The sequence below is a fragment of the Thunnus maccoyii genome, chromosome 12 (assembly GCF_910596095.1).
Source record: "Thunnus maccoyii chromosome 12, fThuMac1.1, whole genome shotgun sequence".
NCBI lineage: Eukaryota > Metazoa > Chordata > Actinopteri > Scombriformes > Scombridae > Thunnus > Thunnus maccoyii.
In genome coordinates, this window is record NC_056544.1 from 16973405 (window position 1) to 16993441 (window position 20037).

General features: G+C 39.2%; 1 protein-coding gene across 3 annotated transcripts in view; it reads right to left on the reverse strand.

Annotated features, from left to right (window-relative positions):
• Positions 1-1038: 1038 nt before the first annotated feature.
• The window catches only part of LOC121909064 (adenylate cyclase type 1-like), a 37477-nt gene continuing 18478 nt past the window's right edge, over positions 1039-20037 (reverse strand). Inside the window, exons 5-20 of one of the 3 annotated variants that reach the window (XM_042429440.1) lie at positions 15379-15506; positions 14019-14177; positions 13404-13545; positions 11975-12130; positions 8648-8845; positions 8426-8523; positions 8194-8278; positions 7285-7374; positions 6536-6798; positions 5593-5719; positions 4999-5115; positions 4718-4864; positions 4516-4614; positions 4292-4406; positions 4071-4195; positions 1039-3137 (exon numbers count right to left, since the gene is read on the reverse strand). In XM_042429440.1, coding sequence (XP_042285374.1) covers positions 2718-3137; positions 4071-4195; positions 4292-4406; positions 4516-4614; positions 4718-4864; positions 4999-5115; positions 5593-5719; positions 6536-6798; positions 7285-7374; positions 8194-8278; positions 8426-8523; positions 8648-8845; positions 11975-12130; positions 13404-13545; positions 14019-14177; positions 15379-15506 — 2469 coding nt within the window. In that variant the 3' untranslated portion in view covers positions 1039-2717. Of the gene's footprint in view, positions 3138-4070; positions 4196-4291; positions 4407-4515; positions 4615-4717; positions 4865-4953; positions 5116-5592; positions 5720-6535; positions 6799-7284; positions 7375-8193; positions 8279-8425; positions 8524-8647; positions 8846-11974; positions 12131-13403; positions 13546-14018; positions 14178-15378; positions 15507-20037 lie in introns of those variants that run through there. The other 2 variants (XM_042429439.1, XR_006099362.1) reach the window with 2 other exon arrangements.

Sequence of the window (20037 nt, forward strand, 5' to 3'; positions counted from 1 at the left end):
CACATATGATGAATGAAGTTTCAAGCTAATAAGTGAGTAATGAACAATTATTTACTTGGGTGAATTTCAGCAGTTTTTTCAAAGAGATTCCTCTGAAACTGCTCATAAACTCAACACAACTGGACTTCCAGAAGACTTTCTAGCGAATTAGTTTAAATTTACCCATCTGTTAAAATAAAGGATTACCAAAACATTCTATTGTTTTCTTGGTTGTTGAAATCTAACCTGATGTGAATGTACTTTTTTTTTTAATGCCACAACCTAATTTAATCTTGACCCTTTTTAGCCCTGATGACACCAGGGGGAGTGTTGTTTGTGAACCATCGTTTACCTTGGATTCCCTTTATTGCTTAATGCCAACTTTAGGTCGGAATCAGGGGACTTGATCATGACGTTGATTACAGCTGCGCATTTGTTTTTTTTCTGTAAAGGAAATTTTTTCTCAGGATGCATAAACTTTACATTAATTCTAAGTTATTAATAACTGACCAAGTTCTTGAATCAGGGGTGTTATATTTAATCCCCAAGCAAAAATAATTCCAATACAGTTTGTTCGCCTGGGAAAAGAGTTGAGCAAGCCAGGACATTTGTTGACTTAACTGTTACACTTAGTGAACCCCCAGACAAACTCTATATGCTGGGAAAACAATTTTGGCCCTTGCTCAGTGTTTGAGACATAGTGACATCCATCTGGCTGTGGACTGTAGTAAGACATTGATTGGCATAATAAACCTTGTCATATTTAGCTGTGTCAAGTGAAAGCTGTTAATTTAAGTCATAAACTTGAGGTATAAGAAATGACATTTTATAGACTGGAAATAACAGGAAAAATTGTTCATAAAAAGTTATTTTTGTTATCTGGTGCTATGTTTGTGGCTTGTAAATATTGTGGTCCATTGGAAATCCTCATTTTGTACTACAAATCACCAAAAAGTCCTGATTCACACTTCCAGCTGCTTTCCCATACTCCTACTTGTTTTATCTCTTGGTAGCCAAAAATATGAAGTATTATTGACATTCATAGCTGTACCCATTTGATATTTTATACACCAATATTGTCTTTATTACAAAATATTCAATAACCCAACTTTACACTGTACAAGATACAACATAGTTTACAGCTTTTGGCTATTTACAAAAAGTATGATCTGCATATCAAAGTGAATATATCTAAAAAGGCAGGTTGCAATCACTGTAAGCTTATTGAGTAAGGCAAAAACTTGAAACATGATGTATTTACACATTTGCAGATCAAGTGAAAGTTCTACATGCTGATAAAGATATAGGCTATAAAGATAATCTGAAGCGCCTTGCGTTTCGGAGACTGCATCTGAGAGACGTGCTAAAGCTAAAACTCTCTGAGGAAAACTCAAAACATTGCTTAAAAATAGCTAAAAGCTGGAGTATAGTAATGTATGCCTGAAGGACGTCAGTAGCCAGATGCTGCACCAAAGTTTCTGTGGCCACTTGGAAATGTATGAATGTACATGGATGCTTTTGCAGAGGCCAAGGGTAAAGCACTAGGTTACACCTTTGTGCATTTGTAGAAGTTGTGTGCTTACTGCATGTGCTTAAGTACTGTGCTCTCTTTTGTGTGGATGAATGCCTATGTGTGTGTGCATGCGGGTGTATCGGCCCTCTATGTGATGTATTTGTCCGTGGTGCTTTTTGACTGGTCCAGTTTTGGCATTAACTAGTTTCCATAGAAGCACACGTCCAATTCAGTGGAATTACATGCACACACCTTCCTCTGTCTTTCCCACTGCCTTCCCATATATCAAAGCCACCCCTGCCTGTGTGTTTACTTACATCACATGACACCATTGTGAATCAGGGCAATGTAAGAACATCAGGTAAGGGTCAAAATACCTTTTTGAAACCATATTTTGTCTCTTCAGGGTTTAAAAAAAAGACACATTTTAGATCTTCTAATGATGTCTGAAAGAGTCACATGTGCCACATATATTCTCTCTTGTATGGTGAGGCAATACAACTGAAGATCTATGGAAAGCTCATTACTTTGGTTCTCATTCAACAGGAGTTACTATGGCTGTCAACTCTTAAGAAGTCATGCACTATTAACTGTGAATATGTCTCTTCATCCAGTGAGCTCTGAGTATAAAAAAGTATTTTTGTGCTGTTTCGTTACAATTCAGAATTAATCACACATGCATACACACTCACAAGTACACACATGCATGCTTACATACACTAAAAAGAAACACAATTTTACACTGTAAATAATGCAATGTATCCTTGGCATAATCAGAAAGACAGTGCAAAAGCAAATAGCAAGATCAGTCTTTTTTCTCAGTATCAATGCACACATACAGTATCCCCTTGTACGTGGAATATGTACTGTACATGTAAAACGAATATGCACATTATACCTGGATCTGAGGGAACCCAGGAACACCACAAATCTAATCATCTGGTAAAGAGATGTTAAAAGAGTATTTTAGATTCCGGGTACCTGTCTTCTTCTTTCCACAATTTTATGTTCATCTCCAAAAAGTGGCAAGCTGTTCAAATTCCATAAAAGCAAGTATGATTGTCTGTATCACCATGTGATGACTCATATCCTGAATGAGCTTAATCTGTGTTGTGCCAGTGGCTCAGGATGTGTAGGAAATACCCGGATAGCCCTGTCTTTTCTAGGCCTTCAACCAGGGTTTTCTTTAATTTTTCTGTGCAAGTTTACAGTCTTGTGTTTCTTTCTACACCGCTACATCCGCAACAGCTTTCACAGGCTCGATCTCAATCTCAGTCACCTTTATATCCTCCTCGTCCTCCTCACCCACTGCGGGCACGCAGGAAGGGGGCAGGCATGTTGCTTGGCTGTTGCTGCTGTTGGCAGTGTTCATCTGAATGTTGCTGCCCATGCTGGCATGAGCAGTCAGGCTGGCAGCGGAGGAGACGCTTCCCAGATTGGTTGGGACGCTCGTCTTGCCACAGGAGTGGATCCGACGTGCCAGGCTGGCAGAACGCATCACTGAAGAAGTGGTTACACTGCCCAAGTCCTGAACCTTCCCTTCCAGGAAGTAGGTCAGCATCTCACCTTTACCCTTGACACTGACTTTACCGCGGCACACCAGGTCATAGTTAGTATTCAGTAGGCGATAAACCTCTTCGGTCACCTGAATTATAGAGACAGGGAAAATAAACATATGTACATTCAAATAAATTAATATAGGAAAACAGCCAGTTCCTTTTTTGGGGTTAAACCAAGTTCGGTCCACTATGAAAATAAAACACACAATGTGTAATATTCATTGCTAATAAAAAGAGAAACATGCTGTCATCATGACACTACTGAGCATCTACTGTATGTATGTTTTATACACATACAAATTTGAGGAAAAGGGGACAAAATGTAAACAACATGCTTCAGAATGAAACCCCTGGTTACCTTTCTTTGTATCAAAATGAACTTCAAGGTTCTGGTTCTTGTTCCAGCCACCTATTGTCAATTTGCCAGTTTGATATTTATCAAATATCAGGATAAACTCCTTTACATGTACCAATGTAGATAGATTAATGGGAAATTTGGCTATAGTGCTTTTACTGATGCAAAGGTAAAGAGGATACTGTCAAAAGGCAGCATGGTGATTGGTTATTGGTGTGAGCCAGCCCCAGTGAATTGAAATCTCTTTGGTTCCTGTGTTTAAAAAGCCCAATTCAATTTATGACCAGCCTGGTCACCTCTACAGAAGGTACTTTGAGCTGATAGCTCCTGGCAGCCACATTAGAGGCCCTAGATTAATAACAGTGGGCTTTATTTTTACCTTAAATACCATATTTTAACCTTGTAGAAAACCTTTTCTATTTCACACCTTTTATTGCATTTTATCTAGATATTGATTCCTTATCTCCTGATATTGGTCTAATCAGGCATGCGCAGTGAATGTAATAAGTTTAGTGTTTTTATGATGTATGAATTTCCCTGTTACAACTGTGAGTTAGTGTTTTAATCATATGTTTTTCCTACAAACCCCACATCTGTAAACCAAACTTTCCCTGTAATACAATCATTGTTAAATAGAATTGGTGATTGAAAGGGCTTTGGATACCTGTATCTTTCCCGGTACTCCAGTGCTGTCCATCCGACTGGCCACATTGACCGTGTTCCCCCAAATGTCATACTGAGGCCGCCGGGCCCCAATCACCCCTGCAACCACTGGACCCACATTGATCCCTGAGCAAGCACAGGAAAATGTTGAGATTATATTTAATGTAGTCACATTTTGATGTTTTTTTTTTTTGTAACATCTGAATACAAGGGCAGACGTACCCACTCTCAAGACAAACTCATTGTACGACTGATAGTTGATTTCATCCAAAACATCAAACATCTCAATGGCGTAGTCTGCTATCGTGCTCAGATGGTCATAAACTGATTTTTTGGCCTAAAAAGAGAAACAAAAAGGAAGGGAGTATTGATTCATGATTTTTTCCCTCATAATTTGGTTAATTATAATGTATTAAATCCACACCAAATACAAAATAATAGGCCACCTTGGTACCAATGGTGGGGACCAGGCCCACAGCTGCCATGTATGTACTGCCAATGGTTTTGATTTTCTCTATGTCTCTGTAGCACTCCTTATCCATGAGCTGAAAAACATATGTTAAAAAAACACACACAAAGCTACATTTCAAACTCCAAACTCCCAGAACTGTAAGTTCAAGGTCAAGAAAAACACAATCAGCATCTCACCTCATCAAAGTCAGCAATAATCTCATTCAGCAGTCTCAGGCACTCTACTCCCATGTTGTTGCCGTCCAGTTCGATGTAGAAGTCGTTGAAGTTTGGGATGGAGGCAAACAGGACGCCTACTTGTGCGTAGGACTGATAGTACAGATCCTTATGGAAGAAGAAAGAATACAGTATAAAATATCTTCTCTGATGTCACGTGAAGTCATTCATTTGTTTTCTTCTGTCTCTTTATCTACCTGTTTGTCTTTCTGTCTGTCTGCCTGTCTATTAGCGAGGCTCACCATGTTCCTGGGGTTTGACATTAGGAAGTGTTGGGCCACATGTGCGGGCAGAAGATTGAAGAGAATCCTTCTGTTGTCCAGTTTGACTTTTTCCATACCATCCCTTTCCTCTTCCGCCTGACAGAATATATATATATAGCACACATTAAAAAAAACAGAAACAGACTGCAGCTTGTTCCATATCGTCACCACCTGGGGTCAGTAAAAAACCTTATGAGCCTGCTGCTATATGTCTCATAGTTGGATTTTGAATGGAGTTGGGTACATGAAATGGCTAATGCTGCTAGTTAAATGGTTAAATAGTTTAAATTCAGCTTTTGCTTCCCACTATGCAAAAAAGTCCCTTTTTACACTTCTGATGCCAAATGAAACCAAGCCAAAACAAGCTTCTTATCCTCCTTTTTGCCAAAGAACAGACAGCTGGCAGCCTATAAATATAAATCCTACACACATAACCCAATAGTTTACACATAACAATCCCCAAATGGCAGCATTTCTACAGTACACGTCTATGAAAACTTATATTATGATAATGAGATTTAATCCACAGCCTCTATCACATGCATGGACACATACAGAAGCACGCTTCCTGACCTGCACAGCCCATAGGAAGTCCAAGCGTAGTTTGAGGTCAAGTTGCCTGGAGTGGAGGGCCAGGGCACTGACAAAGAGCAACAGAGACAGGATGGGCTCATAGCCCCGGATGTGGAAGGACCCCCCACTGTGGAAGAGACCAACACACAAGTCAGCACTGGACCGGACCACACAGAAAACTACACAGGAGGGTTGAACAGACCCCCCACAGTGTCAAGAGCAATCATGCGTAAAGTTATATGTGTGAAATAATGAAAATGTGGATTTTTTTGAGGGCCAACATCAAATGATAGCATTAAATTTAAGAAAACTTACAAATGCAAGAGCTTTACATATGGTTGAGGATTTGAATAATAGAATATTCATCATCTACGGATGTGAAAGTGGATATAAACAAAATTAGTTTTTCAAAAGAGATCTTTAATAGCTATGACAAATTCATCATAATCATTTTTGAGTTGCATATTTATGATCTGAGCTCCAATAAAATTGGTCAGGTCTCTCGATGCTGGGGTGAAACAGCTAACGCTCTCCCATCATCCAGCCCACATCATCCTTTCAGGCTTCTGATTTGGAACTAATGAGCACATGTGCTGCTTCAAAGGGTGGAAAATGAAAGAGTGTGTGGGCTGAAGACAAGCAAAGACTCCACACACATACATCTCAGCACATGTACTGTAAATGTACTCTCCTAACTCCTGCGTATCTGTTGCTTCTCTGGAACAAACAAACACGAAACTGTTGCTTGACATTCACAGCCAATCACCGCTTCCGATACTTGAATGACACAAAAATCGTCACAAGATCTGGAGGATCTTCTGATAGGATGTGTGCGTTGTTGTCATCTAACTTCAGGAAATGACAGAAATAAAACCTGCAAACAAGCTTAAGTGATTTGCATGACTGTGTGCATCTGATGGTCACGCTGTGCTGTGAACCTCACCCTGTAGTCTTGCGAAAGCCACTGAGCTCCAACACAGTGACATACAACACTCCCAGAATGAGCATTAGCGCCATCTTTGGCAGCCAGGAGACGCGCAGGAAAAGTGCCAGGGTGAGTGTGCCAACCACGCAGGACAGAAAGGCGTAGCGGGCGCCATCACAAGGCAGCTCCGCCATGGTGTGGTTGGCGCCACTCTCAACATCAATAATGACGATGGAGCTGTTGGTATTGGCACTATCCCACAACCAGGGCATACAGCCCACCTGTCAAAGGCAAAGAGAAAGATTACTATAAAGACTGTAGGACAGTGAAGTAGAGAACAGTTCATTTACAATTGGCATTCTTGCATTCTGGCATTACCTGATTTAAATGGCAAATCACAGTCAGTTAATCAACACTGGATATTTCATAGTATAACCAGTTTTTAAATTTTTGTCCATCACAAATAAACTGGGGATGGACTATGTTTCAAACTTTGCATGTTTATCTGTTGGACCTCAACACGTTATTTTAATATTTAACTAATTTATTAAACCACCATCTCAAGCACATCCCAAACAAAATTTGTAAAACATGTGACAATAATTCATGTCATCGCTGCAGTCTAGCATTTAAACCTACCCTTATCAAACCAAAAGGGAACTACAATTACAGCTCAAAACAAGGTGACATATTTTTTTGATTGGTTGGCCAGTAAGTTTGGATCATCTGTGGCGAGTGACATTTTTACTGTTACTTTGCCCACTTACCACGCAAGCCTGGGCCACAGCGTAGATTAAGAGCACTATGAGGATACACAGAGCAGTGCGAATCTGAATGGTCAGGCACCCTGGAAAACACTGAGTGACAAAAAAAGAGAGGAAGAAGACAATGAAGGACAGATACTGGAGTATGAGAGAAAATTAAATGATATAAAAATAAATCCATACTGTACATATATAACACTATATATAGCCAAGCATAGCAACATTACAACTGGAGAAAGTGTTCATAGCTGTAAGAATATGAGGGAAAAAAGTCTTGAATTCAAACATTTCATATATTAGTTGTATTTGTCTGTATTGTATGTGTTTATTGTTGTAACAATGTTTATGCTGCTCTTTTGGCCAGGTCACTCTTGAAAAAGAGATTTTAATCTCAATGAGACTTTTACCTGGTTAAATAAAGGATATATATGATATATATTAAATACTGTGCAGAAGGAGATTGAGGTAGCATGAGGTAAGTACGGTGAGTGAAGAACAGAAATAAAAAGAGAGGGAGAACCTGCGGTATATAAGCTACAGAGTGTAAAAAAAAAAAAAAAACAGTAAAACTGATGCAGTCAGGAACTTTGAGGGAAACCATCAACCTCAACAAAAGCCGAAATTAATAGACTTGGACTTACCATCTGAGTTTGAATACAACATAGGGGCTTAGAAAGTAATCTTGAAGCCAATGAATATTGAATCACTATTACAAGGCTTTATGAAAAATACATTTACATATTTCCCTTTGGTCAGCATAAAAAAAATCATAGCAAAAGAATTATAATGAAGAAACTTTAACTTGCCAGCTCTGTGAAGCACCAGATCAGAGAATACAAAAGTTGATGTGTGAATGAAAAGTAAACGAAGAAAAGCAGATGCAGGTAAGGATAAGAAAGCAACTATATTTACCTGTACTCTAGTGATATGCAGATACATGATACAAGCTATTAAAAAACAGATGCAGAAGACGAGAAGGACTAGTACCACTGTGCCCCTGAGTGGAAAAAAAGAAGAGGGGAAGATAGTGGGGTTAGTAAGAAACGTGAGTAATAGTCAATTTACGAGATAAACATAGAGAAGGAGACAGAAAAAAAAGCAAAAGAGAAAGGAAGGGACAATAAGGGCATCTTGTTGTACATACTGTGGTATGATGAGAAGATAGACAAGGCCAAACAAGGCAGCTAGGATCAGAGAAAGGACCACTGCACTGGTGAAGTACTCATCAGGAAGCTGGTGGTACTATGTGAAGCCAGAGACCACATAAGAGTGAGTAACATACAGTAACAAATATATTCAGTCAGCGGCTTCATTGCATTACAGTTTGACATTTGCAGCATCTCAATGAATCCAAAGCCTCCCTCACCCTCTGCTCGCGCTCAGAGCACTTATACATGAGTGTGAGGAAGTTGAGGTCGGCGGTGTCGGACTCTGTCTGGCGGGCCTCGATCAGCCGGCCGATGTAGCGGTTGACCCGGGTTCTGGGGCTGCTCTGGAGCAAGTTAGCTTGATTAGCGTTGGGACGGTTCCTCAGCTTCTGCGGAGCCGTCCGCATGGCTCTCCGCTGGTGGGATTACAAAAAGAGAAATCTTCACTGAAAATGCAGAACTTGCCCTTTCTTCTCTGCTCTATTGGAATATTGTCATATTAGGAAAAAGGGTGAATAAGAGTCAACAATAAACACGGGAAGCTGATTATACTTTCAAATCACGACATTGCCTTCACACTTAACTTCATTACTAAATGCACCCCCGTTGTGTCGAAGTATCTTCGGCAGCCAAAGTGAGCAGCTTTGCAAAACATTGGGCATTGGAGCAAAGCCAGTGAGTTAACATGGAAGAGTGCATGTTTGTGTGTGTGTGTGTGTGTGTGTGTGTGTGTGTGTGTGTGTGTGTGTAGGTGGGTGTTAGTACGTGTAAGTGAGTAAGTTGGATGAATTGTACAGCTCAGAGGCGCAGTAGGGGGGATAAAGGGTGGACAAGGACCACCAGAGTGTTCATAAGTTCATAACATGACATGAATGTGCTCTGACTTCTGTCTATTCTCCCATACTTCCTGCTTTCCTTCTTTGCATCTATCTATTCTTCATCTCTTAGGTCCTTCTTTTCCCTCCTTGATTCTGTCTCTTTTTGCTACTTCTGTCTTTTCTTTCTCTTCTTTTTTCCTCCAACATCTCACTGTTCTTCCTTGATTCTGTCTATTCTTCGTTACTTCCTTCTTTCCCTCCCCGCTTCCGCTTATTCTTCCTTACATCTTTCTTTCCTTTCTACCTTTTCTGCCTCCCTGCTTGCAGTCCAGCCTTTCTTCTTTTTTTTCCTTGCCTTCTTTCTGTTCTCACTCTTTCCCTCCCTGCTTCCATCTATTCTTCCTTCCTTCCTTTTTTCCTTTCCTGTTCCCATCTATTCTCTTGTTGCTTTTCTACCCTATATAACATAATAATCTATTCTTTCTTTCCTCCTCTGCTTCCATCCATTTTCATTCCTTTCTTGGTTCTGTCGGTTCTTCCTTCCTCCCTCCCTTTACTGTTTGCATCTATTCTTTCCTGCTTTTCTATTGCTTTTTCTCCATATTTTCCATCTTTCTTTTTGCACCTCCTTCACTTTCTTTTCTCATGTTTTGTATTGTGCTCAATGTAGCACAGGACACATCATGCAGCCATGTCTGCCGCACCAAAAAATCCTATTCATTCATCCCCTGTCCCTCATATTGCTCGTCTTCGTGCCTCGAATGCATATGCCATTTCACACAGTTGAAGAGTGTGTGGTCTGAATGTGAAATTATCATTCAGTGCAAGAAGTGTGTATGACTTAACCTGCCGCCCATTTTCCTTTTTCCATTTGTCTGTTTCACACTAATCTGCCTTCCGTCTATGCAGTGAGAGTGTTGTTATTACTGGTAATATAGATATAAGGGGAGACACAATCACGTTGTGTGAGGTAAAGATCTACTGGATGCAACGATTGAGGGCAACATAATAAAAGCAGGAAGATGATGCTTAGTCAAACTTTCATAACAAATGTTTGAAATCCTTGACATAAATATGACACCCTTTTAGTGTGATTCTATCCAAAACAATCTGGGGTCACACACAAACACACACACACACACACACAAATCTGCACTACTCTACTTGTGTCTTGACATAAATTCATTTACCCTGACCTTTAACCAAAATTGCTACATACCAAACCAACTTTTGCCTTAAAAGTCTGTCATAACCTATACCATTAAACCAAGTCGTATCCCTAAAATAAATTATTTAACTTGTGGGGACTATTTTGGGGTGTAGAAAGTCCCCACTTGTGAGATATGAGATAAATGCAATGAGTTAAATACATAGCACACACAAACACACCCGCGAATCAGGATTAAAACAGCTAGTGCAAAAATTTTACAGCTGCCAGACTACAGGATTTCTTTCTAGGCACACAAGGTCAAATATATTCTTTGATATTTAGCCAGACTGCCGGTGTTACTGTCAGTATATGGGGGTAAATTGGTATGTTGGTCTCTGGCAGGAGCAGCATGCTGAGGTCATTATAGCTGACGGGATTGTGCACTCACATCTCACCATCACTCCCTCTCGTATTGCCTTATGATATATTTTTTTTTACTGACTCTGATGTACAGTTGCAAGAAGAAGTTTGTGAAGCCTTTTGAGTTACCTGGAATCCTGAATTATTTTCTCCTAAACTGTGTTTTGGTCTTCAGCTGAGTTATTAAACAAAATTTATACAAACAAAATTTACCTACAACATAACACACAAAAAATGTTTAGGCATTCAGTGCAGGCAGAGGAAAGTACTGTGAACCTTTAGGATAGTATACTGCTTATGAATGGCACATGATAACATATGGTGTGGGTGGATATCGCTTGTTCTCTAAAAACACAACAATGATACAATTTAGAGTCTACAACAAAGATCTGTAGAACGGAAACACACCCAGATCAAAATTATGTTTCAATGAGTACAATTAAAGGAGGACCTCTTGCATATCATCAAACAACACTATAAGACTTTAGACTGTCTACCGCAAGAGAACAATGTACAATGTCCAATGAGGTGACAAAGAACATGAAAGTAACATCTATGGATACGAGAGCATCTCTTGCACATGTTAATATCTACAATATGTCCATGAGTTCACATTAAAAAACCCACTGAACCAGGGAGAAAACACACATGGTTGCTCCTCTAATGTTTGCCAGAGACCCCTTGGATGTTCTATAACTCTACTCTGATGTTTAGCTCATTTAAATGTTGAAGCATGACCTGAAGTGTGGCTTTCTTGCAAGAAAACCACAGAATATAAATGACATAAAAATGTTTAACATAAAGAAAAATGGTTCCAAAAGGCCTCTTAATGGCTGTGCAGCTCTACAGGAAACATTTGCCTGAAAGATATTATTTCTAAAGAAGATTCCACCACTAAATATTCATATTTTGGTTCCAAACTATTCAGTTAATTCTTATACAATGTCTAGAATAAAGACAATAATGATTCATATTATGACTTAAAAGAAGAGATCTGGCCACATTTTAGGAGGGATATAATGGAGGAATCCAGGTAATTCAAACAGGGGTTCACTAAATATTTTCACAAATGAGGGAGTTCTAGACTTACAGACTGTACTGCATATCACAGCACGAACAAACACAGAAACATGAACACAGACACTTAGAATTTATACCTTATCACCATCCTCGCAGTTCATGACATTGGAGAAGGGAATCTCAGCCTTGAACATCTTCCTGCAGTGCATAAGCTGCACTAGTAAGTAGCACACAGTTTTGAACTTCATCTTTTTGGCGGGCTTTATATCCGAAAGAATCAATCCTGGGAATATCTGTCACCAGATAAGAAATGGGAACAAGGATTAAGTCATGATACCCCACACACAGTAATATACATCTTATGTAAGGGTCTGTAATTCATGCAGAGGTACTGGACAGAATGCACCACATGCTCACACACACACACACATCATTTTTATCAGGCTCAGGAATTTCACTAGAAAGTAGTTAAAATAAGGTAGGTCAGTCAATCCCTTAGGTGTAGGTTTTGGACTTTAGGAACTGCCCTCGTTTCTCTTTCATGAAGCTATTTTAGAAAAAGGGATAAAGATCAAGAGTATAAAATGTGTCAATAGTAATAAATACGTTGTTGTTCAACACACAAAGTTAGTTGTGTGTCCCTAAGCAGGAGTAATTAAAGGCACTATATAGCAGAGTGAGTTGCAGCCTATCCAACACAGCTTAGTCAGGGCACATCTTTTTCTGAGCCGTGTCTTTGATGAAGTCTAACCATCAGCTCTATTAAGAGGATTAGCAAAGTCTCTCGCATATCAAAGAAAAATACACGCAACTGGGATGTTACAGGTTCACATGAGGACCCATGTAACCTATGTGCAAGTCTTATCTTGCATAACATGAAACCTGCTGCAAGAAATAATGATGATAGGAGAAGAGAGAAGGGTGAGGAGAGGAGAAGAGAGGAGAGGAGAGGAGAGGAGAGGAGAGGAGAGGAGAGGAGAGGAGAGGAGAGGAGAGGAGAGGAGGCCTGTACAGAAACAAGACTGAAATTCCCTCTCCAGCTGCTTGTGGCACATCTGTTGTAGATGTGCGTGTTTACACCGCCACACACATATCTGTATGTTTGGCGGACTGTGCAGATTTGAGATGATAGGTGCCACAGGCTGTTTTTTCTCTCTCTCTTTATAGCCCCAGTCCAATCCATTACAGGCTGGAAGTGCGATCATCTCAACAACAAATGTGTGTGAGAGCTCCATTATAGGATGCTGAATGCTTTATATTTCTACTTGAGGGATGGTTCTTACTATAGATCTTGGCACAGAGGTAAAGTCTGGTCAAGATAAGCCTGCTTTTTCAATCTAGGCTAGTCTGACTTACCACGTAGGTCCATTAATATGGATTAACATATGACCTGTAGAAGCTTCGCTAATGTGTACAGTACACTTTCTACGTATTAAAAGGTTCACCGAAGGACAAGGTTTAATAGGGATTGTTATCTGAAGATATAACTGATGCTGTCATCTGAATCATTTTCCTCATACATTGTATTGAATGTAAGTTCGTCAGCACAGAATTAAAACACAGTACCTTCCGTCGGTGAGATGGCACTATAAAGAAAGTTTCAATTTCATGTTTTTGGAGGAAGGTGTTCCTTTCGTGTCCGTTTCCAGGCTCCACCTCATAGTCTCCATTTAGGCACTCCAGCGTAGATCTGGTGATGTGGACTTTTCTGTGGAGTACAGGGCCAGATGGGGAAAAGAAAACACACAACACAGCAGGTCTCATTACCACCACTTACAGCTGCAGCCATTAGGTGCATTTGGCACATGCAAAAAGTAGTTCTAAGCGGGTCAACTGTGCAAGAGTCAAGCATTACAGGAGACTGTCAAAATCAGATTTGAACTCCTGCTCCTGAAGGGATTTTACAAACATGAGAGGACGACAAAACTGATGTCTGATTTATCAGTTATTCTTTGTAAAATGTTGCAAGAAGCATTTGGCTCAGGTATAGTATTTTTTTAAAAATAGGTGAAAATTCAGCTGTGTGGTTGAGTGCACTTTTCCCACTGCCTTGTTTCCTGATTCTACTTAAAACAATTACCAGTATCTTAAAAGCCCTAGCATTAAGAGAGACTCTTGATTAAAAGAAATATTGGTTGTCCATAGTTGTTGAAGCTGGTATTCATAATGTCCAGTACTGACCCAGGTAGTCCTCCAGCCTCCATCACATTGGCCAGGGTCACATCATTTGACCACACATCATATTGCCATTTCCTGAGGCCCAGCACTCCACACAGCACCCGACCTGTATGCAAGCCCACGCGCATGTTTAGGTTGACTTCTGTGGCCTCTGCTACTGACCTGCAGGGGCAGAACACATTGAATTAAGGTGAGAGGTCCTAAGGTCATATGACTATATGTATATCTATATCTACATCTATGTCTAAATCTACTGTATATCTATAATTGGGCAGGGCAAAGAAAGGCAGCACAGAAGTTACAGAAAAAAATTAGAACGCACTTTTACATTAGCAATCACAATGTATTATTGTACATGAGCACTATACAGTTACTAAACAAGACTTGAATCATTTATTTATCAAACTATACTCACAGACAAATAAATAAGTAAATGTGTGAGAAAATGTTCTCTTTCGTAAGTTGATGAAGGAATATTTGTCCTCAAACACTCAGTGATCCAACTTTATATGTTACATAAGCCCATACTCCTAAAATCAGCTCTTTTATCATTATATTTTTATGTACAAATCTTAAGGAAAATCATTAGTGTTACTATAAACAGTGCTGCTGTTATAACATAACTGCATATTTTCTATTAAAATCAATCCTTATGTGTAATGATTCAGGTCAGATACAGGTGAACAGCACATCTTAAATTCAGAACAATATCAAATCTGTAACTACAGGCATTGTTTGTAGATAGAAATCGGTGAAGAGGTGGACAGGGAACAAACACTGTCCACAAAATGCTTAATAACATACCAAAACAGACAGAACAAAAAAAGACTGCAAGTTGAGCACTTTTATTTATTCAGTGTTGAGAAAAAGTTCATCTTAATCAACAGACTTGTAGTCAAGTCATGAACACATCCGATTTAATCTATCGCTGCATCTCAGTCTCTTACTTTCTGATGGTCCTTTTGTCCTCTTTCAAACTGTGGAGGATATGCAAGGAGAACAAGCACTTTCAAGCTCAATAATGGAGCTTATTTTCTATCGACATTGAAGCCTTTTCTCGCCACCAACTGTAGTTCTGCTCTCTCACAATGTTCAGTGTTAGAATGCACTCGCAGCACACATGGCTAATCAGGCTGCTAATCTGGCTAATCTCTCATCATGGACTCATTTAAACAGTGTGCTTAGAATAAAATGAAGGTTAGAGATTTTATTGGCTTCTATAGTGTTTGAAAGCACATTATGGGATGGATAAATGGATTCCTATAAACAGTATACTGTAAATGTTAATCAGTTCACTTACTAAAGCAATAGTGTGATTCTACTGACCACACTTGTAAAACATCCTGGTAATCTGAGCACTCACGTTATGGTGTCAATCATATCTAGACCCATCTCTACACAGCAGTGGGCGTGGTCAGTCTTGGGTTGGGTCAGTCCAGACACACAGTAGTAACAATCCCCCAGGATCTTAATCCTGCGACAGTGATTCTCCTGTCAATCAAAAAGACAGTGCAGAAAGAAAAAAAGTGATTCAGTGTCATCTGCCAGTGAGGATGACCCAATATAAGCCAGAAAATGCATATTTACCTCTACATTTCATCAAATACAAACTGGTGCTACAGCAGCTGTCTGTGTCTTTCAAAGTATTAAAAACGAACCTTTATGATCATGGTAAGGTCAGTCAGTGTTTAACCACCACAACAAAGTGCTAAAACGCAACATTCTTCCAATTTAATTAAAGTCACACCAAATTGGAGACCAGTTTAATTTAATTATAGTTTATCCATGACACTGATTACACTGATTGATATCCAACAGTGTAATGTGTAGGTGTAGTTTCAAGCTATCTATTGCTGCAAGGTCCCGGGTCAATTCAGTTTATCGTCCAGGAGTTATGGCCTTTATCATATAATATGTCAAAATATGTCATCCATCAGCATTTTAAAATTTTATAATTTATTATAGGTCTCTCATTAGGTTTAGGTATTTTATAAGGATAGCTGAATATCATTGTCAGGTTTCTGGAATCAGTGAAGGACACAGTGTATATTTTGACCTCTAGTAATCATATGTCTATCAGGATAATCAATGTAGAATATTTCAATACAGTGAAAAGATTTTTAATCTATCTAAGTTGTCGAAAGTGGACCAGTGGTGTCTTCATCAAATCTGATGAATGAGGCTGATCCTTTGTTTCCCTCCCCAGTTTCATTGTGAACAGACAAGCTGCTATGACACATGAACACAGCCAGTATCTTCCACACTAACATTTTCACAACGTTATTCTAGAGGGAGGGCTAGAAAGTTGCTGTTTGTAGTTTCATATTTGGCATACACATATAAAAGTGACACCGATTACAGTGGTATTCTTATTTAACTCCTGGCAAGGAAGCAAATAAACAAATTTCACAGAAATAAATGAATAAATAAATACACCTAAACAATCAGAGAGATAGAGGCAGTCAATATTTTCCCAGAACAAAAAACACACACACACACACATACAAAAGATTACAATAAGATAGATGACTCAGATAAGACACACACCATAACACATACATGACAATGCTATAAATCTTCTCTTGGACTGATATTTGTATTGCATGTTCATTATCCCATGCAAACTCTTGAGACTTTGAACTTACACCAATACTGAAATGGTTCCCACAATGCAGCGCTAAAACAACAGATGAGTCTCACTTTAGGGAATAAGGTGAGTCACTCTCTCACTCTATAGGGACAATAAGTATGTGGCATGAAAAGGCGGCTTACAAATACAACCCATTATTAGAGGATATGAGCAACAGACATTCATTTTACCAGGGACACCGAGGTTACCGTGGACGCCTTCTCATAACCCCTTATTGTTTCCATGGAGGTAATGGGATCGCTGGCCATGCATGTGAGGAACACAAAGACTCATAATTATGCACATCGGTGGGCACAAGACAAGACGGACTCTCTGTTTTTAACATGCGAGCCATGTGAGTTTCAGAAAAGAGAGCTAGTGAGGGCTTATTTGTAGCAACTATTTTCTTTGTCTAATTTCACATGCTGTGTTCATGCTCTGTGAGTGCTCAGTGCCACGGAGGCACAGTTGCTGTTCATGTAAAATATATTGTTGGACACAAAGGTGCAAGGGAGAGAGCACTCAGCGGCAGTGAAATAAGGTAACAGAGAGAAGTTCATTGTAGACTGTTGAGCAGCTCTGTGTAGTTTCTCCATTAGAAAAACATTTTCTGTTGAAATATTTGCCTGAATATTGAATGCACATTTGATCTTGCAAATACTGATCTCAAGGGATTAAACGTTGTATAACATATGATTATGTTACACATCAGTATTGTGGTTTGTGTAATATTTTATATTACATTTAGATTATTTTTACCTAATGATTTCTACTGCTATTATGACTAAATATTAATAAAATGTATCTTTCAAGTAGATTGGATGTGTCACTTTAGAATATGGGAAAACTGCATAATTGGACATTTATGCCTATGGCTCTTGGGGTTCATATTTTTTATTTCTCCTTTCTGCTTTACTTTGACATATTGTTAATTGTATCCAGTATATTTTTTCTACTTATCCACACCCTGTTTCTATCTACCATTCTGGTCGGTTTCTTGTGCTAAATGTTCTTCCTGGGGATCAAAAAGTGTTATTTTATCTCTCTTAGAATACTAGGAAATTAAAAACTATGGTTAGTGAATGAGCTTAGTGCTAAAATCAACATCCGTGGCCTCAACGTTATCATTGTTTTGTTTTCTTTTATTAAACACTTAAAAACACAGAGAGATTATTTTGAGCTTTGAGCTTTTTAACAGTTACTTAACATTAACATGTTAATTCAATGGTTCAATCCTGTTTTTCTCAGAAACATTTCAAGGATTAGACCATTTCTTTCTGCCAAAAAATCTGGTAACTGTCGTTTACGCTTTCATAACCAGTCGATTGGACTATTGTAATTCCCTGCTCTCTGGCATCAGCAAAAAATCCCTCTCCCGCCTCCAGCTCATCCAAGACTCTGCTGCCAGGATTTTAACTCGGTCTAGGAAACATGATCACATTTCACCAAACCTGGCTTCCCTTCACTGGCTACGTGTTGCTTTTAGAATAGATTTTAAGATTTTACTGATTACTTACAAAACCCAGAGAGGCCTTGCCCCAAGTTATCTATCAGATCTGTTATTGCTATATGCCCCTTCCTGCTCCCTGAGATCATCAGAGGCATTGTTTCTTGTTGTTCCAAGGTCCAGATTGATACACAAAGGTAACAGAGCCTTTGCAGTCAGGGCTCCTAGACTTTGGAAAAACCTGCCTGAGGAGATGAGGGCTGCAAACTCTGTATTGTCTTTTAAATCACCATTAAAAACCCACTTGTTTCAAATTGCTTTTTGCTGATTTCATTATATTTTATGGCATTTTAGTTTATTTTATCTATGTGCGTTTTTATAATGTGCTTAGTTTTGATTGCCTTCAGTTTGTTTTTGCATTTTAAATGTGTTCTGTTTTTATTATAAAGCACTTTATAACTGTTTTTAAAAGTGCTATATAAATAAAGTTATTATTATGATTACTTAACCACACTCTGGATACTTGACGCCTTAGGGTGGATGTCATAGCAAGGTGTCAATCACATAAGTCACACAGGAAAATGCTATTTTCTTGAAATAAAAATTTGGTTGATTCTTATTCTATTTACTTGTAAAACTGTTTTTGAAATGCAAATGTTCTTACTATATCATGCACTTTGTGATGGTACTTTCAGTGCTATACTCTCTACATCTATCTAATTTTTTAACAATAAAAAGTTACTTTCTGTTGTAACTGAGCCATGAGGTGTCTTTGGGGTAACTCAGGTCATAGTGGATCAGTAGCAGATGGCGCTACAATGAGGCACGGCTGCAGTTGCAGGAAGCAGGGAAGGCCCTGGTACTTAAAGAGTCTCCTACTCTGTACTTTTCCTGTGCTAATCTGCACTGCGGGCTTAGGAGCTGATTCAGACCCAAGCAGGATTACCACTGTCATGTGACTGAAGCACTGTGGGCAATCTGGGTGGTCATCAGCATAGAAGAAAGATGGGTGCAATGTATTGTATAGGGAATGTTAGATGTTAGCACCTTGTCACATTTTCTAAGTACAAATGAAGACTTTTTTTGATCATCAATGTTGTATCTTTAGTGAGGTGACAATGAAAACTCACAACACTTTCACAGGTGTGCTGTAGTTGTATTACCAGGCGCCTTAGATACAGTGTATCCACATGCTTGCACTGATGCAAATTAGCAAACCCTTCAGCGCACCCAGACAAAGAGAGAGAGACACACATACACAAAGGATGAGACACAGAGACAAATAACAGGGAACGGGAACATTCAGTGAATGATTATGAAGGAAAAGATGAGCCAGCTGAGAGTAGCAGCAGTTCATTTCCTACAAGTCCCCGAACACAAATCAGTACACACTACAAAGACAAAGATCAGTGCTGTGTACATGGGGTTGAAGATTAGGGCTCCTGTAACTTTGGGGGGGTTGAAAGAACACAAGATAGAAGGTGTGTTTGTGCTGTAAGAAGGTGAAACTTCACTAGTACCTGGCTGATGAATACTTTTCCTAAATCTAATCAGAAATAATCAAACTACTTTGTGCATTTTATATCAGGCCATTACGTAAATCGACAAAAACTAGCCATTTTCTACTCTACCTGGGCATGTGGAAGTATTTCATGTCAACATTTCATCGATGTTGGCAGACAGTTATTCATTGCAAGGGCCCTGTGTTGGGCAAAATCTTTAAGAGTGCTGCAAATGTTCTCTCAACACTTCCTCCACAGCCCTGGCCTCTCTTCATCTCTGCCTGCATTCAGGCAGTGACTAAATATTTTCTTTTTGTCACCAGCTTTTTTATTGATTTGACTTAATGTACAATCATTTATGTGCAACAAGAAATTAATAATATGTCAACACTTCCTCCATCCACCCCAGCCTGGTGGGTTGAAGCAAGCCGGTGCTGGAGATCT